Source organism: Nelumbo lutea, chromosome 7 (genome assembly GCF_056320005.1).
Source record: "Nelumbo lutea isolate HS-2025 chromosome 7, American lotus-T2T, whole genome shotgun sequence".
Taxonomy (NCBI): Eukaryota; Viridiplantae; Streptophyta; class Magnoliopsida; order Proteales; family Nelumbonaceae; genus Nelumbo; species Nelumbo lutea.
In genome coordinates, this window is record NC_142690.1 from 32,401,924 (window position 1) to 32,423,529 (window position 21,606).

Here is a 21,606-nt window from a genome sequence, read left to right on the forward strand (position 1 = left end):
TAATCATTAACTATTAATTACTTTTTTAACAGTCACAATGTTTTGTGACTGTTCAAAGAGCTTTTTCTGAACCAACACCTTCTTCTTCTCAATGACTCTTTATAAATTATTTAGAAAGCATGAATCAAGCAATTAAACAAAAGTTTTTTGAAAATCACTATTGTCTCTCTTTGTTCTATTAGCTACTATCTCATAGAAAGTTTGTTTGGAGATTCTTCAACTTTGTTGGTTGCAGATTCTCACCCAAGGCTTTGTTGTATCATGAGAACATATTTTCTTGTAACTCAACAGAAAACTCAATAAAACTGAATGGGGGCAAATAGCATTCAAAATATAGTGCCTTTGGGCATGCCTTAAATCTTCTCCTCAAAGTTTTTGTGACCCAATTTCCCAACAGTAGTAATGTAAAAAGAGAAAAGATATTTTTTCTTGTTTTTTAAATGAAAGACATTGAAATCATCATTATATTGCTAACAAATCTGAGGTACTATATGACATCTTCCAATTCTACAATGCTCGCTGAAAAATTGTTTCTTCTCCTTTTCTTTTTATTCAGTTTTTAGTTTCAGTCATGCTTGGAAGCTATTGTGTACCACGTCAATGATCCCCATTTTGATTGCCTCCTCGGCCTTTACCTTTAAAACATGTCATTTGTGTCATTTCATAAAGGGCATTATAAAAAAATATTAGATGACATCCAAAGGGCATTTGTATCATTTCACATGCAACTTAATGTTAAAGTTTTTGGAAATACAGATACTATAGTGGCATGTTTTGAAATTCCAATATTAACTTGTGACAATCCCTAAGGTTGTGTTTGGTTGCAATGTAAATAAATTTTTAGTGATGCAAAACCATGGCACTACAAATGATTTGAGTGTAAACTCAGGCCTATTTTTGTTTCAAATTTTAACTTATTTTGTTTGATTGTAGCATAAATGAAGTAAATTAAGACATCAAGTAGAATAAAGTAAAATCCAAATTAAAATTAAACAAGAATTTATTTTTTCTACATTTGCACTTTCATGAGCCTAAAGTACACGATACTAACCTTTTTTTTTTTTTTGTCAGAGATGTGGTTGTCATTCCTAAGACAGGAAAAATTGTTTGATGGTGCTTCCTCGTTGCTTTTTCTTGTGCTTGGGAATGACCATTGACCACTACAACGTCATGTAAGAGCATGCTGATGTGAATCTTCATGTTCACGCAATGGAGCCAATTAAAGTATCCCTTCAACAAATTTATGCAGAATATATCTTTGATTATTTTACTGAATATTAATTTTCTACAAAGTTGATGATCCACTGGTGGATCAACTTAAGGCTTTTTGGGCCTCTTAGTGGGCAATTGAGGTTACGAGGCAAGGTGACATGGCACCGCCTCTTTCCTCTCACCTTGTCTTTGACATCTTTTAAAACCATGGATAAGATACAATCCATTTAGTTAATATAAGGTCTTTGCTGGTTGTTTACACTTAATCATTTTGCAAACTCACTTTCAGATTAGTTCAATTCCATAGGAATCTCCAATCTCATTGGAGTTGGAAACTGCTTATTATCAATCTTTCCTTTTTTATTTTTGAGTTTGACGCAAAGTTCATATTTACTTTTAACATCCTCTTCTTTTGGTATTTTTAATAATTTATCTCATGCCTTGCTTTTAGCCTCACTTGAAGCTTTTGTATTGTCCTTTTGACATGGAAAATGTCCTCATTAGAGAAGTTCCTTGAGCATCGGGTTGATGGAACAGAGGTTGGTGAAATTCTGTGAAGATTTGCCTAGGGTGGATTTGATGGGAAAGGCTAGTTAATCCCTATGTTATATGTTCGGGTGGTTGCCGAGTTGACCAAGGGTGCCATGTGGTAGATTCCATGGCCGCCCTCTTTGGGCCGTGTCAACATTATTGTCTGAAACCACATGACAGAAGAGCATGATCAGGAGTGTTTTCACACGGACAAAGAAGCTAACTCCGCCGAGGAAAGGGGAACCCTCCAAAGACCTTGGTGGATATCCTCATCCCGACAACCTCGAAAGCCCCATCCGACCAGGACACGAATGTTTGGCTATAAATAGGTGCTCTCCACTCGAGGTAAGGGACTTTTGGCTCTCTACTCACTGAACACCCCTTTTATCTCTTCGGCTCGAAACTAGCATCGTTCTAATTTGCCTACCTCGACCGACCTTGTTACTTTACTAACTTGAGTGTCAGAGTGCCTACCCGGAGAACAATTCCTCGGGCCTCTAACTCTTCCTCTAGTTGTAGATCTCGGTGTGTAGCTTTGTCCTTCCACCTCGGCTTCGTACAGTTGGCAGGACTATCTGAATGCATATTTGATTCGACACACCTTAGATCGGACAACATTAGATTGGCATCATCTGTGGGATATATACAAAAATCCAATTCCCTATCCTCCTACCGTACATCAAAAGCAACCATGCCTAAAGCACATTTGAACGCACTGGAGCTAGCTCCCCATCCTAGAGATCCTACTCATTCTATAGCTCTCCACCTCAAAAGCCCTGACCTCAAGCAACGGTTGACCCCGCTCAATTCCACGCCATACATTAGAAGGTCGATCGCATCCTTACCATGATGGAAACAATTGGATAGACAACACAAGCTTCCCCAGCCACTCGCCCTGCCACACAGGTGCCCACAACAGTTGATCCTCACACCAAGGACCCCAAAAGGCATCACATAGAATGACAGAAGGACCGATCAAACTACAAGCGCCCCCAAGTGTCACGAAAGTCCGACTTTCAAATGCAGCCCCATAGTCACTATAATCACATCAGATCCCACTACTTTGGCACTAGGATCCTGATGAAGGATTGGCGAAGGAATGACTCGGCCAGCGCTTACACCAGTCCCTACTCTCAATTGCTAAATCTAGCTCGGTCCGAGACTGACAGACAATCCTTAAACTAGAGAAGTCCACAAACACAGCCTCATATGACCGTGACATTGAGATCAAAGACCTACAAGAATGGTTGGCTGATTTTGAATGCAACCAAGTAGACTATAGTGTAGCTCATCCGATGGCCCGACCAGCAGAATAATGCCACAACCAGCACCTCGCAAAAGAGCCCGTCTTTGTCTAGGAGATCGTGGATGAGCCCCCCCTATCCAGATGGTGACCCCGTCAGTTCAAGAAGTATGATGGGACATCGGACCCTAACGATCACCTCGAAGGGTTCAATGTGATAATGATGCTACATGGCTTGTCTGAGGGTCTCATGTGCAAGGCCTTCATAGCAACCCTCCATGGAGTCGTTAGAACCTGGTATTCCTCACTCCCGTCGCGGTCCATAGCCTCTTCGAAGCAGTTGGAAGTGCAGTTCTAATTCACCACTAGCTAGAAGCACTAGAAGACCTTGACCAACCTCATGTAAGTATGTTTGGCAAGGTTCAATGCCAAAACCCTTCAAGTTCGAGCTTTGAACTAGTTAGTGGCCATAAATGCCATCATGAATGGATTGCGCTCATCAATGTTCAACTTCTCTTTGCAAAAGAATCCTTCGTCAACTCTGATTGCACTCATGAAGCATGCACAAAAATATATCAATGTTAAAGAAGCTTAAGCATTGTATAGGGAGGAGGAAGACCAGCAAGACTGGAAGCGGAGAGACCATGACGGCCAAAAGCTAGACCGAGAAGGTAAGAGATAGGAAAACCAAGCTAATCACAGGCCAAGAACCCCACTACCGAGGTATCATGACTTCACTCCACTCAACGCACCATAGACTGATATATTGATGCAAATCCCCCACCGCAGCTTCGTCAAGTGGCCTGAAAAGAGAAAACATAGGGCAACAAGAGAAATCGGGACAAGTATTACAATTTCCACCGAGACCATGGCCACAAAATCGAAAGCTTGCACGACCTTCACCACCACCTGGAAGACCTCGTCCAGCGTGAATACCTCTGTGGGTTTATCGGCATCAAAGAGCATAAGCCAAAAGAAGAGCTACACCGTACCGACACGCCCCCAGCCCAAGCTCCCTCTGTTGGGGTCATTGCCATCATCTCGGGTGGGATGGTCTTTGGAGGAGAGAACAACTAGGCATGAAAGACCCATACCGAGGAGCTAGAATGCCAAGAACTTAGAAATGCACTGATGACAATCGAAGTTGATCTCTAATGGCGATCAGACAACATTATGCAAACTCAAAATAAATGAAAATTTTCTTCAAGCGCAAACGAGCCAACGCCCACACACAATTCGACCAAATTCTAAAAGGCTATGGAACATCGACCACGGCACAAGCATGCTAACCTGGCCAAACTTTGACGGCTGAGGCAGCTGATTCACTGTACACACAATGCAATCATGCATGACTGCAACACGCATTGACCAATGGCCATAGTGTGGGGACAACCCTGTCAAAGACCTGACCGACTTCAAACGGCCGAGGCTTGACAGTCATCACACGAAAGACCTGATCAACCACAAATGGTCAAGGACAGGGCAAGCCCTCAATTGGCACCACGGGAATGGCATCCCCACCACATAATGGCAAGAGGATGGCTACTGAGCTTTGCACACCTACCCGACTCGCAGTGCGAGCAGAGCTAGCCAAGGACCACGACTAAACTGGTCAAAGAGCATGAAGCTCTCCAAGACAAGGTGCCAACGAGCTCCCCGACAATGTTGAGAGCTTGGAAGCACCTCAACCAACATAAGACCAAGGCCACAAAGCCTAAGACCTTGGCCATTTAGCATCAAGTCCAAGATCTCGGTTGACATAAGACCGAGGCCACGGAGCCTGAGGCCTCAGCCATCTAGCATCAAGCCTGAGACCTCGGCTAGCACAAGAACAAGGCCATGAGGATTGTGACCTCAGCCAGCCTAAGACATCTGCCCAGCCATAACGTCTGATGCCGAAGAGGTAGAGCCCCCCGATTAGAAACACTTCAACCATCAACTTACCAAACAAAAAGTGTACAAGCACGGCTAATGCACAAGAGTAGAGCAAAAAATCACATTGCATTACTTAACCAAGCCATACACAAAATAAGCTTGACATCTCGAGTTGTACATTAAAAAAGGTTTAGGACAATGTGAAAAGCCCGACACACCAAGCTAGGGAACAAAAAAAGAGGGGAAAAGATTGATGTTCAACTCTCTACTGAGGGTCAACAACACCAACCTAATCGTCAACCACTACGGTCTTGGTCACCCCAATAGCCTCTTAAGATGACTCCTTGGGCTTGAAGAGGCCAAACTCCTACACCATGCTCGCCACCTCTAGAAATCGATGCATCACTCGCCTTTAGCAGAGAGCAAAGCACTCATGCTACGAGTCGGTGGCATAATCATCCAACTCATTCTAGTGGGATTCCAAAGTCGTATACTCAGCAGCTCCCTCCTTCGCCCAAGCTATCCTCGCCTCGACCTCCTCCATCCCCTTCTTCAACTGTTTGCGAGCCTCTTTTAGGTCGTGGACGCGGCTCCTTAACTTGCGGACGGTCTCATCCCTCTCCTTGACCCCCCACTTCAACTCTGACATCTTGGCCTTTAGTTGGGCATTCTCGATCTCCCTCGCCTCATATAGCCGTCGCATCCCCCGAAGGCAATCGACCTGGCTGACGATCGAGCACATTGACTACATACCAAGGCACAGTTAGCAAAAGAGGAAAAAGAAACTGGACAAAGTATGATGAAGCTATGCTTACCCCCATGGTCGGGTGTATGGTTGAACTCTCTAGGAAGCTATTGGTATGGTTGTCGACCTCCCTCCTAATGTCGGGGAGCATCACACCCTAGGCAAGCTGCTCGACCACCCCCTCAATCTTAAGGGCGCCATCCGACCAGACCAACCAGCTTGGCATGTGGGCATCGGCCATTTCATCACCCTTGGTTGAGACGTTCCTCGAGACATCCCCCCTCTAGGACAACTGGCCGATTTGAGTAGTGGCCTCCTAGGAATCGACCACCACTACCTCCTCCATTGACCTTGACCTCTCCGCTTGCTGAGGAGTACCCTCCATGGCTTTGGGTCTTTGCAGTCCCTGATGACGCACCTAAGGCCCTTACCGCCTAGGCCTTCCTTGTGATTGTAGCTTGCATGCACTGAACTCTATCCTTAGCGCCAACCATTCAAGATTTGCATAAGCCACCACATCAATCAAAATCAATCGAATGGAAAGAAGCTCATCGAGAAGGAACAATGCAATCTACAGGCCAGATTGAGGCCAGTCAACTTGCAGACACATCAACCCAACAAGGGTTAACATTCGAGACGATGTGTACCCACATTGCCCTCCTTATGGAAACCACCACCTCCTCCAACAGCTCAACCTGAGAAGGGTCCTTATCCTTCGTCCTTGGAATGGATAGGGTGTGGGGAAACGAACAACTTTCTCAACACTTGACAAAGAAGAAGCCATCTTCCTAATGCTTGATGGAAAAAGGAGCCCTAACGAGTACCTTGGTGTTCGGCTTAGCCGACAAGTAGTAGTAACCTTGTTTGTGCTTGTTCAGGTGGAAGAAATGCCTAAACATTGGTAGAGTAATTCGATCTCCTTGAGAGTGCAGTAGCAAAACAACCCGACCAAGTACCGAAATGAGTTCAGCATCAACTGAACTACTAGGAGCCATGCCACCTCAGTACAACCACTACCTCAGGGTCTAGAGGGAACCTAAGGCCAACGGCTAGGTTATGGACGTATACACAAGCCTCCCCAGGATGAGCCAAAGTGGCCCTCTCACCTATCCCCGAACACCTCAGCTCAAACTCCTTTGATATGCGATAAGCTTCCTGGATTCAAGCCATATCGGTCAAAAAAAGGCTATACGGAGCCAAGGCAAACCCCTGCTTGAACCTCCTCTCGAGGGCTTGCCCTTTCAACTCGTCCTCGACTTCGGCAACCTCATCGGCACTAGCCTCCCGAGCACTAACTTCCCAAACCTCGGCATTAACCCCTTCATTGACCCTGATCGTATTAGCGTTGGTCTTTGATTCCCTAACCTCGGTCGCCTCACGATGAGGATTATCCTTGCTCTCACCCCCTAAGGTATATCCAATAAAAAGAGAAGAAAGGAAAGACGTAGTGGAAGGCATCTTGCTAAAGAAAAAAAAAAAGCTTAATACACCTAAAACACCAAGCAAGGAAACAATATGAGAAGTCAACCAAACTGTAAATTACAAACTCTTCAAATGACAAAGTGAAATGGCTCACCTACCCCATTTTATAATGGCAATCGATGGTCCGAATCAAACCTGATCAATGGCACCGATTTAACGCCGCACTTTGCACACGCGTGACCTTGGGAAAATATGGCATTAAATAAGTAAGAATTCTATGTAGCGCTTTGGTCACAAAGTGATCTCCATCACATATGGCATTAAAGAATAGAATGGAGAAGTAGGACTCTTGTTGAAAATCCCATCTAATTGGGATAAGACTTGGATGATGATGATGGTATGCATAAACCAAGCACGTCTCTTTAAATAGAATAGTGTATGTCCGATTATCCATAAAAGTCGTGAAATAATTTAGTGCAAAATGGCCCCTTTGGCAACTAACATGTAAATTCCTCTTGCCCACATAAAGTAACAAGATTGTGAAGAGCTCCCTGTCCACACCAATTAATAAAAAATAACAAATAAATATAGCTTCCTGTCCATTTTGTACGCAGGAGGGAAAATGTTGAACATATAAAAATATTAAAGAATGGAGCTACCACATCTGTTCACGTCCTCAAAGTTCCTTCCATGTTCCAACACTAATATTCACTGTAAATAAATGGTTCAGTAGTGCAATTGGCTATTGTTCTCAAACAAGCTCGACGGTCCTCTTCTTTGGCTGACACAGTACAAGAACTAGTTAGAAACTTCAATAACCCATTAATGCACAAACACAGTGCGTTCATGAGAATATACATCTAGAAATGGTTTACCTCATAACATTGTCTAGAAAGTGTATGAGCTACATCTTTTATGCAACACATGTTGATAGAGGCAATGAATAACTTTCAATATGCAGCATGCATGCATCATAAAGAATCCATGTTGTAAGAATGAATCATGAATTCACTATAATATAATATGATTAGCAAGAGAGGTGAAATGGTACGAACATGAGTGGTCTGTCACTGGTACGTTTGAGCTACACGCGTCTTTGGGTCCCATGGAGAAGAAGAAACGTTTGAACAAGAACCGAATGCACAAGTTATGAGAATTTTTTGAGATGAAAATCTATGTAATGCTGTAATTCAACAATTTAACCTACATACAGAGTCCAACGCTTAAATAATAGCAAGAATGAGAGTTTAACGCTAGTGGGTCTTTCAAGATGCCTATTCTCCTACTCCTATTAGATACAGGAAATTTAAAATTTTCAACGATAATGAGATTAGATCACAAAACGTGGATCTTTTGGACTCCTTGCACATCACCGACCACCATGCACATAACAAACTCCTCCCCCCTTGCAAATGCCCTTCTCAAGGGCTGAACTTGGAGACGGGAAATAGGGCTTCATCTTGCATCCTTGATGCCCACATCCATGTCTTCTTCACCTAGCTCGGGCCAGCACCTTAAATCAAAAACAATTTCTTGCAAGTTGCAATAGTGCCTGGGGTGATCTTCTCCTTCCAATTGAAGCCAAGGATCAAAATTACGCAACATATAGGCCTGTTACTGGTCAATACGTATCATGTCGGTGATCCACCGATATGTGACATACAGGGAGTTTCGGGGTAAGACCTACTTCAGGGGGTAGCCAGGCCTTATACTAACTGCCCTGAACATGTTTGAAAAAAAAGACGAAAAAAAATAAATGAGTGTTGATTTTAAAGTCCAATATGCCCCATTCGGCGTATCGGACCATATCAATACTTTAAACCTTGATTGAAGCACAACCCTTTCTCTCTTCTATCCTACAGGAGTGAGCTTCTTTATGGTGGGTGTACTAGGTCAATTGGGCATTGACACAGGACATGTGATGGGTTCCTTGAGCAGTTGGTGGTGGTTCTCATACAATCAGGCCAAGCCTACAACGGCTGTGAGGGTGGTCGGCCAACCAGTTTGGACGTCTATGTGTATAGGTTCCTTGAGCCCAATGACGAAACAACTAATCTTCTGGGCCGTGGATAGCTTCCCATACCTACCTCAGCAACTTATCAAACTGTGTGGTGGTCCCTTACACCCCCTATTTGTCGCCTCTTGGTGAGGTCCTCAAAAGAAGTCTTCATACTGCATGGGACCAAACCATTCATGAAGACCCTCCTTCAATGTCTTCGAATCCATCACTGCAACTTTCACTCTAAACAGCTGATATGAGCCTCATCATTCAGATGGTACAGCCATAGGAACCTTCTAGTGCCTTATCAAAATTATGTACTGTACCCTAGCCCTAGCCCTTGGATTGTTGATAGAGCCAATGACCACATGACTGGTACGTCTTCCCATTTTTACCTTTTATAGCTCCACTCTAGCAAAGTTAAGACACAGTAGTTAATGAATCTAAAATCCCAATTTCAGGTTTGATTGAAGTTAAGCTAAATAATAATCTGTCCCTTAATCATGTTCTTTATGTCTCACATTTACATACAAATCTCTTACCAATCAATTTTTTTACCAAAAATTATAACTATTGTATAACCTTTTTTTCCTTTTTTATTATGTCTTCCAAGACGTGAGCATGGGGATGATTGGAAGTGGATGTGAAGTTAATGGTGTCTACCTTCTTGATCAATCATCAAAGCAGGGTTTGGTCTGTCAACTTGAGTATTGCAGTCTTGATGTTAATGATAAGTTGAGTCAAATAAGATTATGGCGTTGTCATCTTAGCTGTTCTCTTTCAACTCTCTAAATTTTTCTTTCCTAGTCTATTTTAGTTTGTGTCCAGTTCTAGTCTGAAATGTGGAGTCTTAGATTTCCAAACATTGTAGAACAAACTATTTTGCTAGTAATAAAATGAGTAAGGTTTCTTTCCATTTGGTACAAGCTAATGTATGGAGGCCAAAGTATATTGCATGTCTAGGTGGATATAAGTATTTCATCATCATTACTATTATTATTGTTTTGATCAGCAACTCAAGAAATTTTATTAAGACTAAAAGAGAATACAACAAGAAGTTGTTAGGAGAAAAACCCTTTACAACAAAAACAAGGGGATGCTGTACACCATAGCGGATGGGTTAGCTAAACAAGGGGTTTCAAGGGAACAGTTATTCTGGGCAGCTTTGTAAATTTTTTGTTACTAGTCTGAGGTAGTACATTGTTGCTATTGTGGAGAGGTACCAGCTCGTGCCCCTCCTTGGGAAGGCTGTATTGTAATATCTTATTGATTTTATTGAATAAAATTCAATCATTTATCAAAAAAACAAGTTGTTAAGAGAAAAACCCTTTACAACAAAAACAAGTTCATTAAATCTGAAGGGCTCTTAGGTGCACATGTGCTTAAAAGTTCTAATTCAGTTTCTTCTTATGTCAGTTTGATAATGGATCGTGAGTTCTATCGTAGAAGGCGCCAAGGGAGGAGGAGATGGGAAGCTGATAACTGGTACAACAGAGGAGATTTGGATGCGAGGAAAAGGACAAAATTTTCATTTAACAAAGCAGCGGTGGAAGGAATGTGGCCGGAGTTTGGACAACCAGAGGTGAAGAAGATTAATGAAAAAATGGTGGTTATCACGGACACAGCTAGGGTGGAGGCGAGAAGAGCTTTTTTACGCAACTGCCTAGTGGAAAGATTCAGATGGGGGGAGGGAGTTAGAGAAGTGGAAGCATGGGCTAGTTATTCGTGGGTAGGAATGTGAGGGGTTAGAGTGAAGAAGATGGCTGACGAGCTCTTCCTCTTTATCTTACCTTCGAGGAACGAAGCAGAGTGGGTTCTCAAGAATGGTCCGTGGCAGATGGGCAAGAACCCTCTATTGCTTGACTGGTGGGGGCCAAGCGCGGGGTGTTTCTACCCAGTCTGAGACTGATATTAGCAGTGTTGAGACAATCTGGATCAGAGTTTTTGGCCTCCCGTTGATTCTCTGGTGTCCAAGCATCATGAGAGCCATCGGAGATCTTCGTGGTGGATTTGTTGAGATCGATGATTCGCCAACAGAGCTCGCTACTCGTGGAAGAAGATTTAGGAGGAGATATTAGGAAGGAAAGACTGATCGGAACTATACCTAATGGAATCAAGTTAGGTAACAACTCTGATTCTTCAGTTCACAAAGCTGCCATCAGAAGATTAGGAGTTGATTTGGGCCATAGAAGGAAAGGGAGTGATGGGGATGTTAAGGGTGATGTTTTGGAGATTCCAAGAAATCCCAGAACATCGAGTAATCTAGCATGGTTCATGTCACAAAGGTTTTCTCAAGACCAAAAGAAGGTGTAGTCGGAGCATGTCTGACTAACAAATACAAAAAAAAATTATAAAAAAAGTAAAAGTGAAAAGTTCTTGTGTCGAGAACCCCTAAGAAGAAAAACAACCTTTACAGGGTTGGGAAAGGAAGATGGTTGGGTTGAAGAAGAGTGAAGGGGCTTTGGAAGTTTATGTAGTTTAGGGGAGGGGAGGAAGGATCAGAGTGGCTATCTTGGGTGTGAAGGTCCGTGGAGTTGGTAGAAGTTGGGGGTGATTCAGTGGCTGTGGGCAATTTCATTGCTGTTGGTTTTTTGCTGCCAAAGCTCTCAGTGCTGAGAGAAGTTTTTAATATTTGTCATTGGGAGGTAGTGTATTTCAATTTGTAATCTGGAAATTTTGTTGCTCTGATTCTGTTGTAGTCTCAGTGGTTTAGGTGCTACCTTATCACCTACCCAGATTGTAATTTTTTCTTCCTTTTAGTGAAATTTTCTTTTCTACTTTCCAAAAAAAAAAGAAAAAAAAGATGGAGGCTTCTCCCCCACCCTCAACCTAGCCAAAAATAACCATGTCATCTGCAAATGGTAGGTGAGAAACCACTGTCTGGTTCCTTCCTACTTACCACCCCACAATGATTCCCAAGTCATCTACCTTTGATATCAGTCTGCTAAGTATATCAACTATGATCATAAACAATAAAGGGCACAAAAAAACTCTTTGTTAGAGACCTCTTCTATTGGGGAAGAAATCTCTCGCACTGCCATTAACCATGATAGAGTAGTGACAAACATTGCAAGAAGCCCCTGATCCACTTTCTCCACAAACAACCAAATCCACACTTTTCAAGGCCAAGTCTAGGAACAACCAATCCACATAGTCATAAACCTTTTCCAGATCAATTTTGCAAACCCATCCTTTTCTCCCTATTTTCCCCATTTCCTCCATACTTTCATTAACTATCAAAGTTTGATAAACAATTTGTCTATCCAAAATGAATGTTCCTTGATTTTGAGAGACTATTGATGGCAAAACTTGCTTCAATCTAAGATAAAAGACCTTTAAGAACACCTTGAAAAGACTCCCTATCAAACTAATAGGCCAAAAGTCTTTACGACTCACAACTTTAGCTGATTTTAGGATAAGTCATAAAGGTAGCATTTGCTAACATTAATGATTCTTCTCTCAAAAAGTTCAGCTAGGCTTCTATCCAGCTAGTCATAAAGGTGGACACTTAATAAGACTCGTGTTAGTTTAGAATCTTCTCAGCTAGTGGGTTGGTCTGGGGAGACCTATCCTGACAAGGCTGACACTGTGGTACCACCAAGTCGGTTGGGGTGGCTTGTCTCAGCTGTCGAGGTGAGACCCTAGGCACATACAGTGTAGGATTAATTGAATCTTTGAACTGGACTAGATTTTCAGTACTGCCCTGGACCTTGGAGATTGATGGGCAAAACTGGAAAGTTACACCCGACCCCTACACTCGATTATGATACTATACTAGGTGTCGGATTGGGCTGTCTTTGATGTACCAATCAGTGAGATCCTTAGCGGGGGTCAAAAGCTGGATATGTTGGGACAGTCTGAGAATTCATCTGAGTGGGTGATCATAGTGACAGGATCAGCCCCTTTGTCGGACAAAGGTAATGATCGGGGATGCACTCTCACTGATGGAAACCAAGACTGCCGGCAGCCGATTTCAATCGTTGAGATTTGTTTTACAAAATATATTTTATATGAGATATAAAAGTATATATATTATGGTTTCGAAATGATTTGCAAAAAGGTTTTAATTCCCGGGATCCATATAAGCAGAGAGTGCAACATTGTTCCTTGCGGCCGAGGGAGAGGTCCTCTCTTGTCGGCAGTGTATGATCATTATCGGTTGAGAGGTTAAGTGTAAGACCATTGAGGATAATATCTGATGGGCTAATCTTGCATCTGCCCATAGTCCTTGGGTGTTACAAGGTAGCTTGGCCCAGGGACCACTTAGGGTAAGTGTTAGGCCCATAGAGCCCATCTGATGGGTTTCAGGAGGTGCACTGTCCATAACAGTATATTCGGCCAGGCCTTGTAACAAAAGCTGGGCCGAACTCATGTGGCTGATGTGTAGATCAATGTTTGGGTCCCACGCCATACAAGGAAGCCCAACTGGGCAGCAGTTTGGAAGGCTAAATGAATACATAACCTTAATGGGCCTTAAGCCCATTTCGAACTGGGCTAATTTGATTAGTCACTTAAGGGGCGAATTCTGAGATGGATCAGCTGATGGGATTAGGCCCAGACCCTATCCACTTAGAGAGTCAAAGATCTAAATAAGATTTAGATCTAGAAACCTCCTAATTAGATTAGGAAATGGCTGATCTAATCTACAGATAAGATAAGGGTTATCCCTTATCACATAAAGGGACTTCTAATCCAAATATGATTTGGGTTAGCAACTCCTAATGGGATTAGGAGCTGATCCCTTTGAGATTATAAAAGGAGGGGGCGGCAACCTTTAGAAATGCAATGCAATCCATAGATCTTTGTCTTCAGAGCTGAGATTACTAGAAGAAAAATTCTACACCCTGCAAATACTCTCTTGCCGCCTCCTTCCTGCAACCGCCGCCTCTAGCAGTTCGATCTCCAGTTCTTGGAAGAAATCAAGATTTGATATTGATCCCAATCTTTTGGAGAAAAGATTGGTGGGAGTTGTATTCACAAGCCGTCCAATTGATCCTTGCGAAGGGTCAAGTTCTTTTGAAAGAACACTGCTGATTATGCTCCACCCTGCACTATACCATCTTCAGTGGGAGCAGATTTTGGATCATTCCTTGGGCGTGAACACCTCCATTGGGAGATACTACTTCTCTGTATCAGGTATAATCCCTCCCTACTCCTTTTGGTTCAGATCTGGTTCAGTTTATGGTTCAAGAATGATCCTTGAAAATATGATTTTCTAAATAGGGAATTCAATTCCCAGTTGAAGGGAGAGAAAAATTTTTTAAATTCGCCCCTTATTCCGCAATCTTTGGGCGTCCATGTGATGGATTTCCTATCCTTTCACATAGATCATCTAACATCATATAGAAGTAACAAGTTATTGAAGACAAACCCAAAAATCAATTGAATGATAATATTTCTTAGAAAAAAAAAACTACAGCGATGTGAAATTGTTAATCCAGATAAAGATGCTTTTTTACAAGTTGTTTCCAATGCATAAAGAGCAGTATGATACTTATTATGTACAAGGCCAAGATTAATGCATGGAATGATATTTTCAGAAATCTATAATTCATCATAGAATTGATGAGAATCCATATGAGGCTGCATACTTTAACCCTGCAGAAAATTGTGGAAGTCCCGATCAAGGAAGTGCACAAAACTTCAAGGAAATTCATGTGGATCAAACAAGTCTTTGAACAATTGAATTCTTAGTAATATAGGTTGGACAACAAATCTATTTTCTTGCTAAAAAAACAGAAGATCAACATTTTTCAATGAAAGAACAAAAAAAAGCTACTGCGGATTTGTACTAATATCATGCACCAAATGTACTGGAAGTTCGGAACAACCAATGATAAACCCGATATGTGATCCAAGGATGGTCAAATGGTCAAAAGTCCTAGATTTTTTCTGTTAGAGTAGGATTGTTATTATTTCTAGTCACATTGGGTGTCTTATGTTCTTCACTTTCCTCATACCTTTATTTTGGGGTTCAAAACACATTTGGTTTGTATAATTTTGGTGTCACTGGGTATGCTTTTTTGGTTAGATATCCAAGGAGACAAAAATCACATGAATCTGATATAACTTGAGTGAGTTATGATTGTTTTTCATAAAGGATGCCAATGATAGGATTTGTCTATTAGAATTTTTTTTAGGACATCAATTGGGCCTAAATTTAGGGTTTTATTTCTTACAACTACTTTTATGGAAGCATTGTAGAAAGGAAGATTTTAGTATTGATTGAAGTCTCTTATAAATATATTAAGTTCTCAATTTTCACATGGGATTCAAATGTTTTCCCAAAAGGAATGAGATGGTGATCTTATTCACCTTTCACTTTTGCCACTATGTTACATATTGATTTGAAAATTCGCTCGACATGCAAATATATAGGTTATAATAAGCACAAATATATCCAAGGATATTGAGTTTATCAGCAAAGTGAGTAATGAAAGATTTAGAACAAAACAAAGATGAAGTAAAACAGTAAAGACAACTTGGATTCTTACATGTTTCTTTTCAATTTCATCAAGAAAATTTTCTGGATAATCCACATATTCATCACAATCCATCTTTACAGTTGATGCAAGCTCTTTTTCTCCAGCCTTCTCAAGGTTCCTAATCAAAATAGTTAAAGTTAACTTATCCGGGATACAGCCTGATTCCTTCATTGATGCATATGTCTCCATTGCCTTTTCTACCATACCCACTTGTAGAAATGCTCCAATCATCTCAGTGTAAGCCCTGGTATTAGGTTCTAATCCTTCATCCTTAAGTTCTACAAAAAGTTCTTCTGCCATTGCAATCAACTTATTCTTTCCCAACATAAAGATCATGTCGCAATATAAGGACAGATCCGGTTTATACCACACCTCCTTTTGTACAAACTTGAACACCTAAAACCCTGATTCCGGTTCAGATAAAACAGATAAATGAACTCAAGCAAATTAACCTATAATAGACAAATAAAAGAAGACATACAGAATTCAAATCTAGATATAAACAATGGAAGAAATGGGAAACTATACTTTTGTTATACCAAAAATCAACCAAGAATCATTACATGTGCACTCAGATCCAAAATGTTTGACTAAGTACCCATTTGGGAGGGCTAAGCTGAACATTCAGCTAAGCTGGTTGAGCAGCTTTGAGGCACTCTGGATAAGTTATCCAAATAGGATCAAGCGGACAGCCCAAAAAATCACCAACTGACAGCCAATTTGGGCTCTCTGAATTTTTCATCAAACATAGCTTAAAGGCAGTCAGTGTAGGGCCCACCTCAGAAATCCAGAAGCCACTGCACTTCAGCCCTCCCAAATAGGCACCAAGTGTGGCATAGGTTATTGCTTATTCTACCTAAGAACCCTACAAACTGCATTACTGCTATTACTACATGTACACGTGTATGCAATTGGATCCAAACCACTGGACTAGATCTTGTATAAGCGATTTCTTCTCCTTGCCGGGAACCCTACAAACTGGATTATAATCCATGATACCATAACAACATATACACGATAAATTTTTTCTCTGATGGACAATAACAACTTGAATATTTATTATATAAAGCTAATAACCTTCTTTACCTGCTAATTGATATAAAATTGCTCTATTAAATACTTATTATAGTAGTATTATTTTTGAAAATAATGAAATTAATATACGTAAGATTTTTATCTTTTAGATGTGATTATTTACCACATTTTTAGTGGAAATTTAATGTTCTTACTAAAGAGAATTGCTATTTTTTCAATTAATGTACATGCTGAATGGTATATAAAACTAGGAACTATCCAAAGCAAGTTTTATATTATAAAATTTGTATCACCTAGGCACCCGCCTAGGTGACTAGGTGACTAGGCCGCTCAGTGTTGCCCATAACCGCCTAGACACCATAAAAACAATGATATATATTGCTGGTTGGGCCAGGTCTGAACTCGAAAACCTGGGCCCAGGCCCAAAAATTTGCAAGCTGGGCTGGGTTGGGCCAAGAATGATCACCTCTAGGCACTAACCCAAACCCCTAAGGGACCTTTATGGTGGAGAAGGACCGATTTAGGAATGCAAAATATTTAACATCAGTACATCACACTTGCTTCTTGAAACTGAGAGATGAATAAACACATAGAAAGTTAATTACCAAAAAAAAAAAACACATCAAGTTTCACATGATTGAATTGTTGAGTGTTCGAAGCACTTCGGTACAATCCACATATGTTGCTTTCACTTCCATATCTTCACTCTAATTTTGTTTTATATGTCATGCTTATGTATTTTAATTTGAGCCAATATATTTTTCTAAAACATTTGACTTCTTATAAAATCCATGTTTGCATTTTTATGTATTATTGCTTTTTTAATTCTTTTCAAAAAATTATGCCTTGCTTCGAAAATGCACATGCTTTGCCTTGTGCCTTGGACGCTAGAAGGCCCTTGTGCTTTACTTGCACCTATGCTTCTAAAACACTAGATGAAAGATGGAACACACCAGTGTTTTAAAAGGCATGGAAGGCGTACACCTAGAAGTGCGCCTCCAGGCGAGGCACTCCCAAAACGCCCTGAGGCGTATGCCAGAGGCGTTGACAGCTCTGAAGCATACGCCTCAGGTGCAAGAGGCATACACCTCTTGCGCTTTTTTTCATGAGGCGTGCTAGAGGCGTATGCCTCATGTGCCTCATGCACATCTGATATAAAAAGACAGGAAAATGAAAGAAAAAAGGAAAAAAAAAGGAAAGGAATGGAAAGGAAAAGAAAGGGAAGGGAAAGAAAAAGAAAGAGAAGAAAAAAAGAGAAGAGGAAAGAAAAGGAAAGGAAAGGGAAGGGAAGAAAAGATAGGGGAAAAGAAAGTGGTTTGCCCCCTGCCCATTCGGTTGGGGGGCTTCGCCCCCTAGACCCCGCCCCCTTTTCGATGCAGCCCAATTTGTTTTTTTGAGTTTATGCATATTTATTCTTCTTAACATAAAAGATTTTTATTAAATATAAAGAAAAAATGAGATCCCCCCTTCCTCTTCATCCTCCTCCCCTTCCTCCTCCTAATCCCCCTCCTCTTAAGGAGGCTTACACCTCCTAGTAAAAGATTTTTATTAAATATAAAGAAAAAATGAGATCCCCCCTTCCTCTTCATCCTCCTCCCCTTCCTCCTCCTAATCCCCCTCCTCTTAAGGAGGCTTACACCTCCTAGTGTTCGGGAGTCTTACGCCTCTTGCATTCTGAAATACGCCTCACGCCTCTAGGTAGTGGAACGCCTCGTGTCACGCCTCCGCTTTTTAAAACATTGGGACACACAATATATCAACTTATTTTAATATGATCAATAACCATCTCTAAGCAGAAAATAGACAAAATAAGTATCCATCAGATGGAATTCACTGCCACCATGGATTCTGACAAAGATGTTACAATAGTCAGAAACATGAATGAGGGAAAAGGACTTAAAGTTAAAGGTTAATACCAGGTCTAAAAGGCCTCTGGCTTTGTCCACCATCCCTTATTTTGTAAGGGGAAAATTCCATCTTTTACAAAATCAAGAGAAAATTTAAAGGCTAACTGACTTTTTCTTTCAGATTTTCATTAAATGTTGATGTCTAATTAAACATATCGATAGAAGTACTGCTGTAGCTAATGTGCTACACACAGAGGATGCCCATTGCCTTACTGGTAGAAGTCTTCCCCTCTATTATGTTAGCACACAAAATGTGTTCTGACTAAATGACATCAATTTTTTGTCAATTCCTAACAGAATATATTACTAGCATCGCAAAAGTTATAAACACATATAATAGATCCACTCAGAAACAGAAAATGAAATAAGTTACTGCTAGCAAGCCTCTATCTTAGCGAGATTTATAAACAAATATAAAATAAGACCTGTTAAATCAATATATGTGGTTTATTGACTTTCTTGCTTCTGACCAACAGCAACAACTAAAGAGATTTTGTTAAGGAGGATAAAAAGAAAAAATATGGTTTTAAGCAAATTCATCAAAACTGAAGAAACTATAGTAATAACCCCTTTACTTTTGGCATTGGAATGGTCATCTACTGCATTTAAGAGTATAATCAGAGAATATTTGATCCTGTAAATACTAGAGTAATTTTATATAGAGGATTAATATTTTTTATAAATCAGAGCTAACAATGAGAAAGCAAAATTACTTTATGCACTCTATGTGTACGGGTGTAGCAAAAAGAATGTATTAGCAATCTAAACTCATCCATTTGATTAACGAACACCTAATCAACTTTCAACCCTAAAATAAATAATAATCAAAAGAAAGCAAGACAGCTAAATTATGATAAAGAAGATAGCAGAAAAATCAATACCTTGAGGGCTAATTCGAACTCGTTTTGCCTCTGTAGCTCCATCAAGGTAGCTATCAAATCGGCTTTCAAGAGCCTGCTAAGTCTGCTACTGAACACCTCATCTAATTTAGAATTGGATTTCGCCAACTTCAGCGATTGAACCGCTTGTATTGCTTCTGTGGACAGAACCCTCGATCTCCATAAAGGTTTTCTTGGTCCACTCCTTAAACCACATGAAACTTTTGGATACAAACCAGGACTTGCCATGAGGGAGCAACGATGGTGTTTGTTGAGAAAAATGGAGCTACGAGGCTTTTCCAACAAACCCATTTGAGGAAGCTGGAAATGAAGACAGCCCATGACAAGAGGTTTTAGTGGAGGAGGGTTGAGTGAGCTTCTGAACAGTGATCGAAGCTTAAAAAACCTTTTTAGTTCGTGCACGGTGACCTTATCCCACTTTGGGTATCTTTGTCAGTGCATCCAAGGAAAGAACAAAAAGGACTAATTGTGCGTGGTGAAAGGCAGAAAGCCTGTGAAACTCGCCGGATTTTGCAATTCCGTTCGACTACGCCCGGATCATTTCCCAGACGCGTGGCTTATTTTCTTCCGGGCCAACCTATTTAATGGGGCCTTTAGTGTTCCATTGAGCGCCGAAATTATACGCTGGCCTTGTCAAGATTAAAGTATCGGGTATCTTATTGGATAAATCGAATACGGATATAGATACGAATTAAAATATACTTTGGAAGTATATGGATACGAACAAAATATATAAAAATGATTGGATACGTTAGTGAAATATATACGAATCATATAAATACATTAATAATACTAAATCAAAAGTTGAATTATCTATGAATAAGATATAAAAACATAACAAATGCATTTTTAATAGGTTATATGAAGAGAAATATTATAATAAACAATACTGGGAGTTTAGAACATTCAAATATTGTACAATAATTATCATTTTTTCAATTTTATAATTATAATTTTCAATTTTTATTAATTTTTTAGAATATTTATTAATTTAGTATTTTATTTAAATAACAACTATTTTTCAAATAGTAAATATGTTTTCATTTTTAACATATAATATTTTTATTTTACACATAATTGTAAAATAAAACAAATAAATCATTTAAGCTAGATAAAATAAATTATATTTAATTTTTAGTTTTTATTAAATCTTTTGGGAAAATTAAATCTTAAATTATTTGTTTCAGTTTTTATAATTATAATTTTCTGTTTTTCATTAATTTTGTTAGGAAACTTTATTTATTTAGTATTTTTATATAATAACTATTTTTTTCAAATAATAACTATGTTTTCATTTTTAACATATAAATATGTGCAACATAAAATATATAAATCATCTAAGGTAGATGAAATATATTATTTTTATGATTTTTAGTTTTTATTAATTTTTTGAAAAAATTAAAATTTTAAATTATTTATTTCATTTTTTACAATACTATTTTTAACTTGTATTAAAGATGAAAAAAATCCAAAAATACTCAATGTACAATTTTGTCAAACTAGACATGGATACGCCTCCGTATCATTTTGTACTAGACCGTATCTATCAATACGGTGCAATACGACCCGATACAAAAACATATCGTATCGATACAGATACATGAATATGTACATGATACTCCCATAGTGTATCGGGAGTATCATATCGATACCTTAATCATTGGGCCTTGTACGTTCATCGGAATACCCATTTATTCCGGTTTATAAACACCTATTTATTTTCAGCAAGAAACTATGTTACAATAGGGGATTCTACGGGTATAATTATCTATGCTTTTGGCATTTCAAAATTGTTTATGATGGAATAGGGTGGGAGAATTGGCAGAGCAAAAGAATTTTGGATTCAGCAGTAAGTATAATACTTATATGGAATAGGACAATGGCAAAAGTGACCTTTCATAAATAAGTAAAGAAATTAATTAAAATAGTAATTAACTCAATACAATAGGCATTTGTAGGTGTGTGTTGCTTTCATGCTTTCGTTTAATAGCTACAAGTGGGATGTAACATAGTTTCTTGTTGATTACGATAGGATGTTTTAAGTAGACATTGTGGCGATAGGTTACTCATGTTATTTTCTTTGTAAGAAATGTTAGGTCCCATCATTGGTTCACGATGCTTCATGAAATGTGTTCATGAGACTTTTGTATTTCCTCTTAGACCCCAAAAACTTAAAAATACAACTAAATCAACTTGAGACTTTTCAAACCCAAAAAAAACCCTCATTTGACATAATCCACATGACAAACAAGA

At 39.8% G+C, this 21,606-nt stretch overlaps 1 protein-coding gene across 4 annotated transcripts; it reads right to left on the reverse strand.

The window, feature by feature from the left end:
* Positions 1-7,449: 7,449 nt before the first annotated feature.
* Positions 7,450-20,006, reverse strand: LOC148846007 (protein THYLAKOID ASSEMBLY 8, chloroplastic-like). Of its 4 annotated transcripts, XR_016101907.1 has the most exons (5): positions 19,336-19,908; positions 15,522-15,908; positions 8,084-8,122; positions 7,688-7,809; positions 7,450-7,579 (listed from the first exon to the last, which is right to left on the reverse strand). XR_016101907.1 is itself a non-coding variant. In XM_088953412.1 (4 exons), the coding sequence occupies exons 1-3, from the start codon at positions 19,672-19,674 to the stop codon at positions 8,096-8,098; spliced, it is 753 nt and encodes a 250-aa protein (XP_088809538.1). In that variant the 5' UTR covers positions 19,675-19,908; the 3' UTR covers positions 7,450-7,809; positions 8,084-8,095. The 4 variants fall into 4 exon arrangements, 2 of the variants coding, with proteins under 2 accessions (XP_088809538.1, XP_088809541.1); XR_016101908.1 differs by lacking the exon at positions 8,084-8,122 and having other exon boundaries at positions 19,336-19,946; XM_088953412.1 differs by having other exon boundaries at positions 7,450-7,809.
* Between the last annotated feature and the right edge of the window lie 1,600 nt (positions 20,007-21,606).

Bases quoted from the DNA above. Each gene is read 5' to 3' on its own strand.
- LOC148846007 (XM_088953415.1), bottom strand. From the start codon at position 19,674: ATGGGCTGTCTTCATTTCCAGCTTCCTCAAATGGGTTTGTTGGAAAAG. The intron at 15,909-19,335 runs GTATTGATTTTT...TCAGGGTTTTAG, and splicing joins AGTTCGAATTAGCCCTCAAG to GTGTTCAAGTTTGTACAAAA. The intron at 7,810-15,521 runs GTAAGAATCCAA...GTACTGTGTCAG, and splicing joins ATGAAATTGAAAAGAAACAT to CCAAAGAAGAGGACCGTCGA.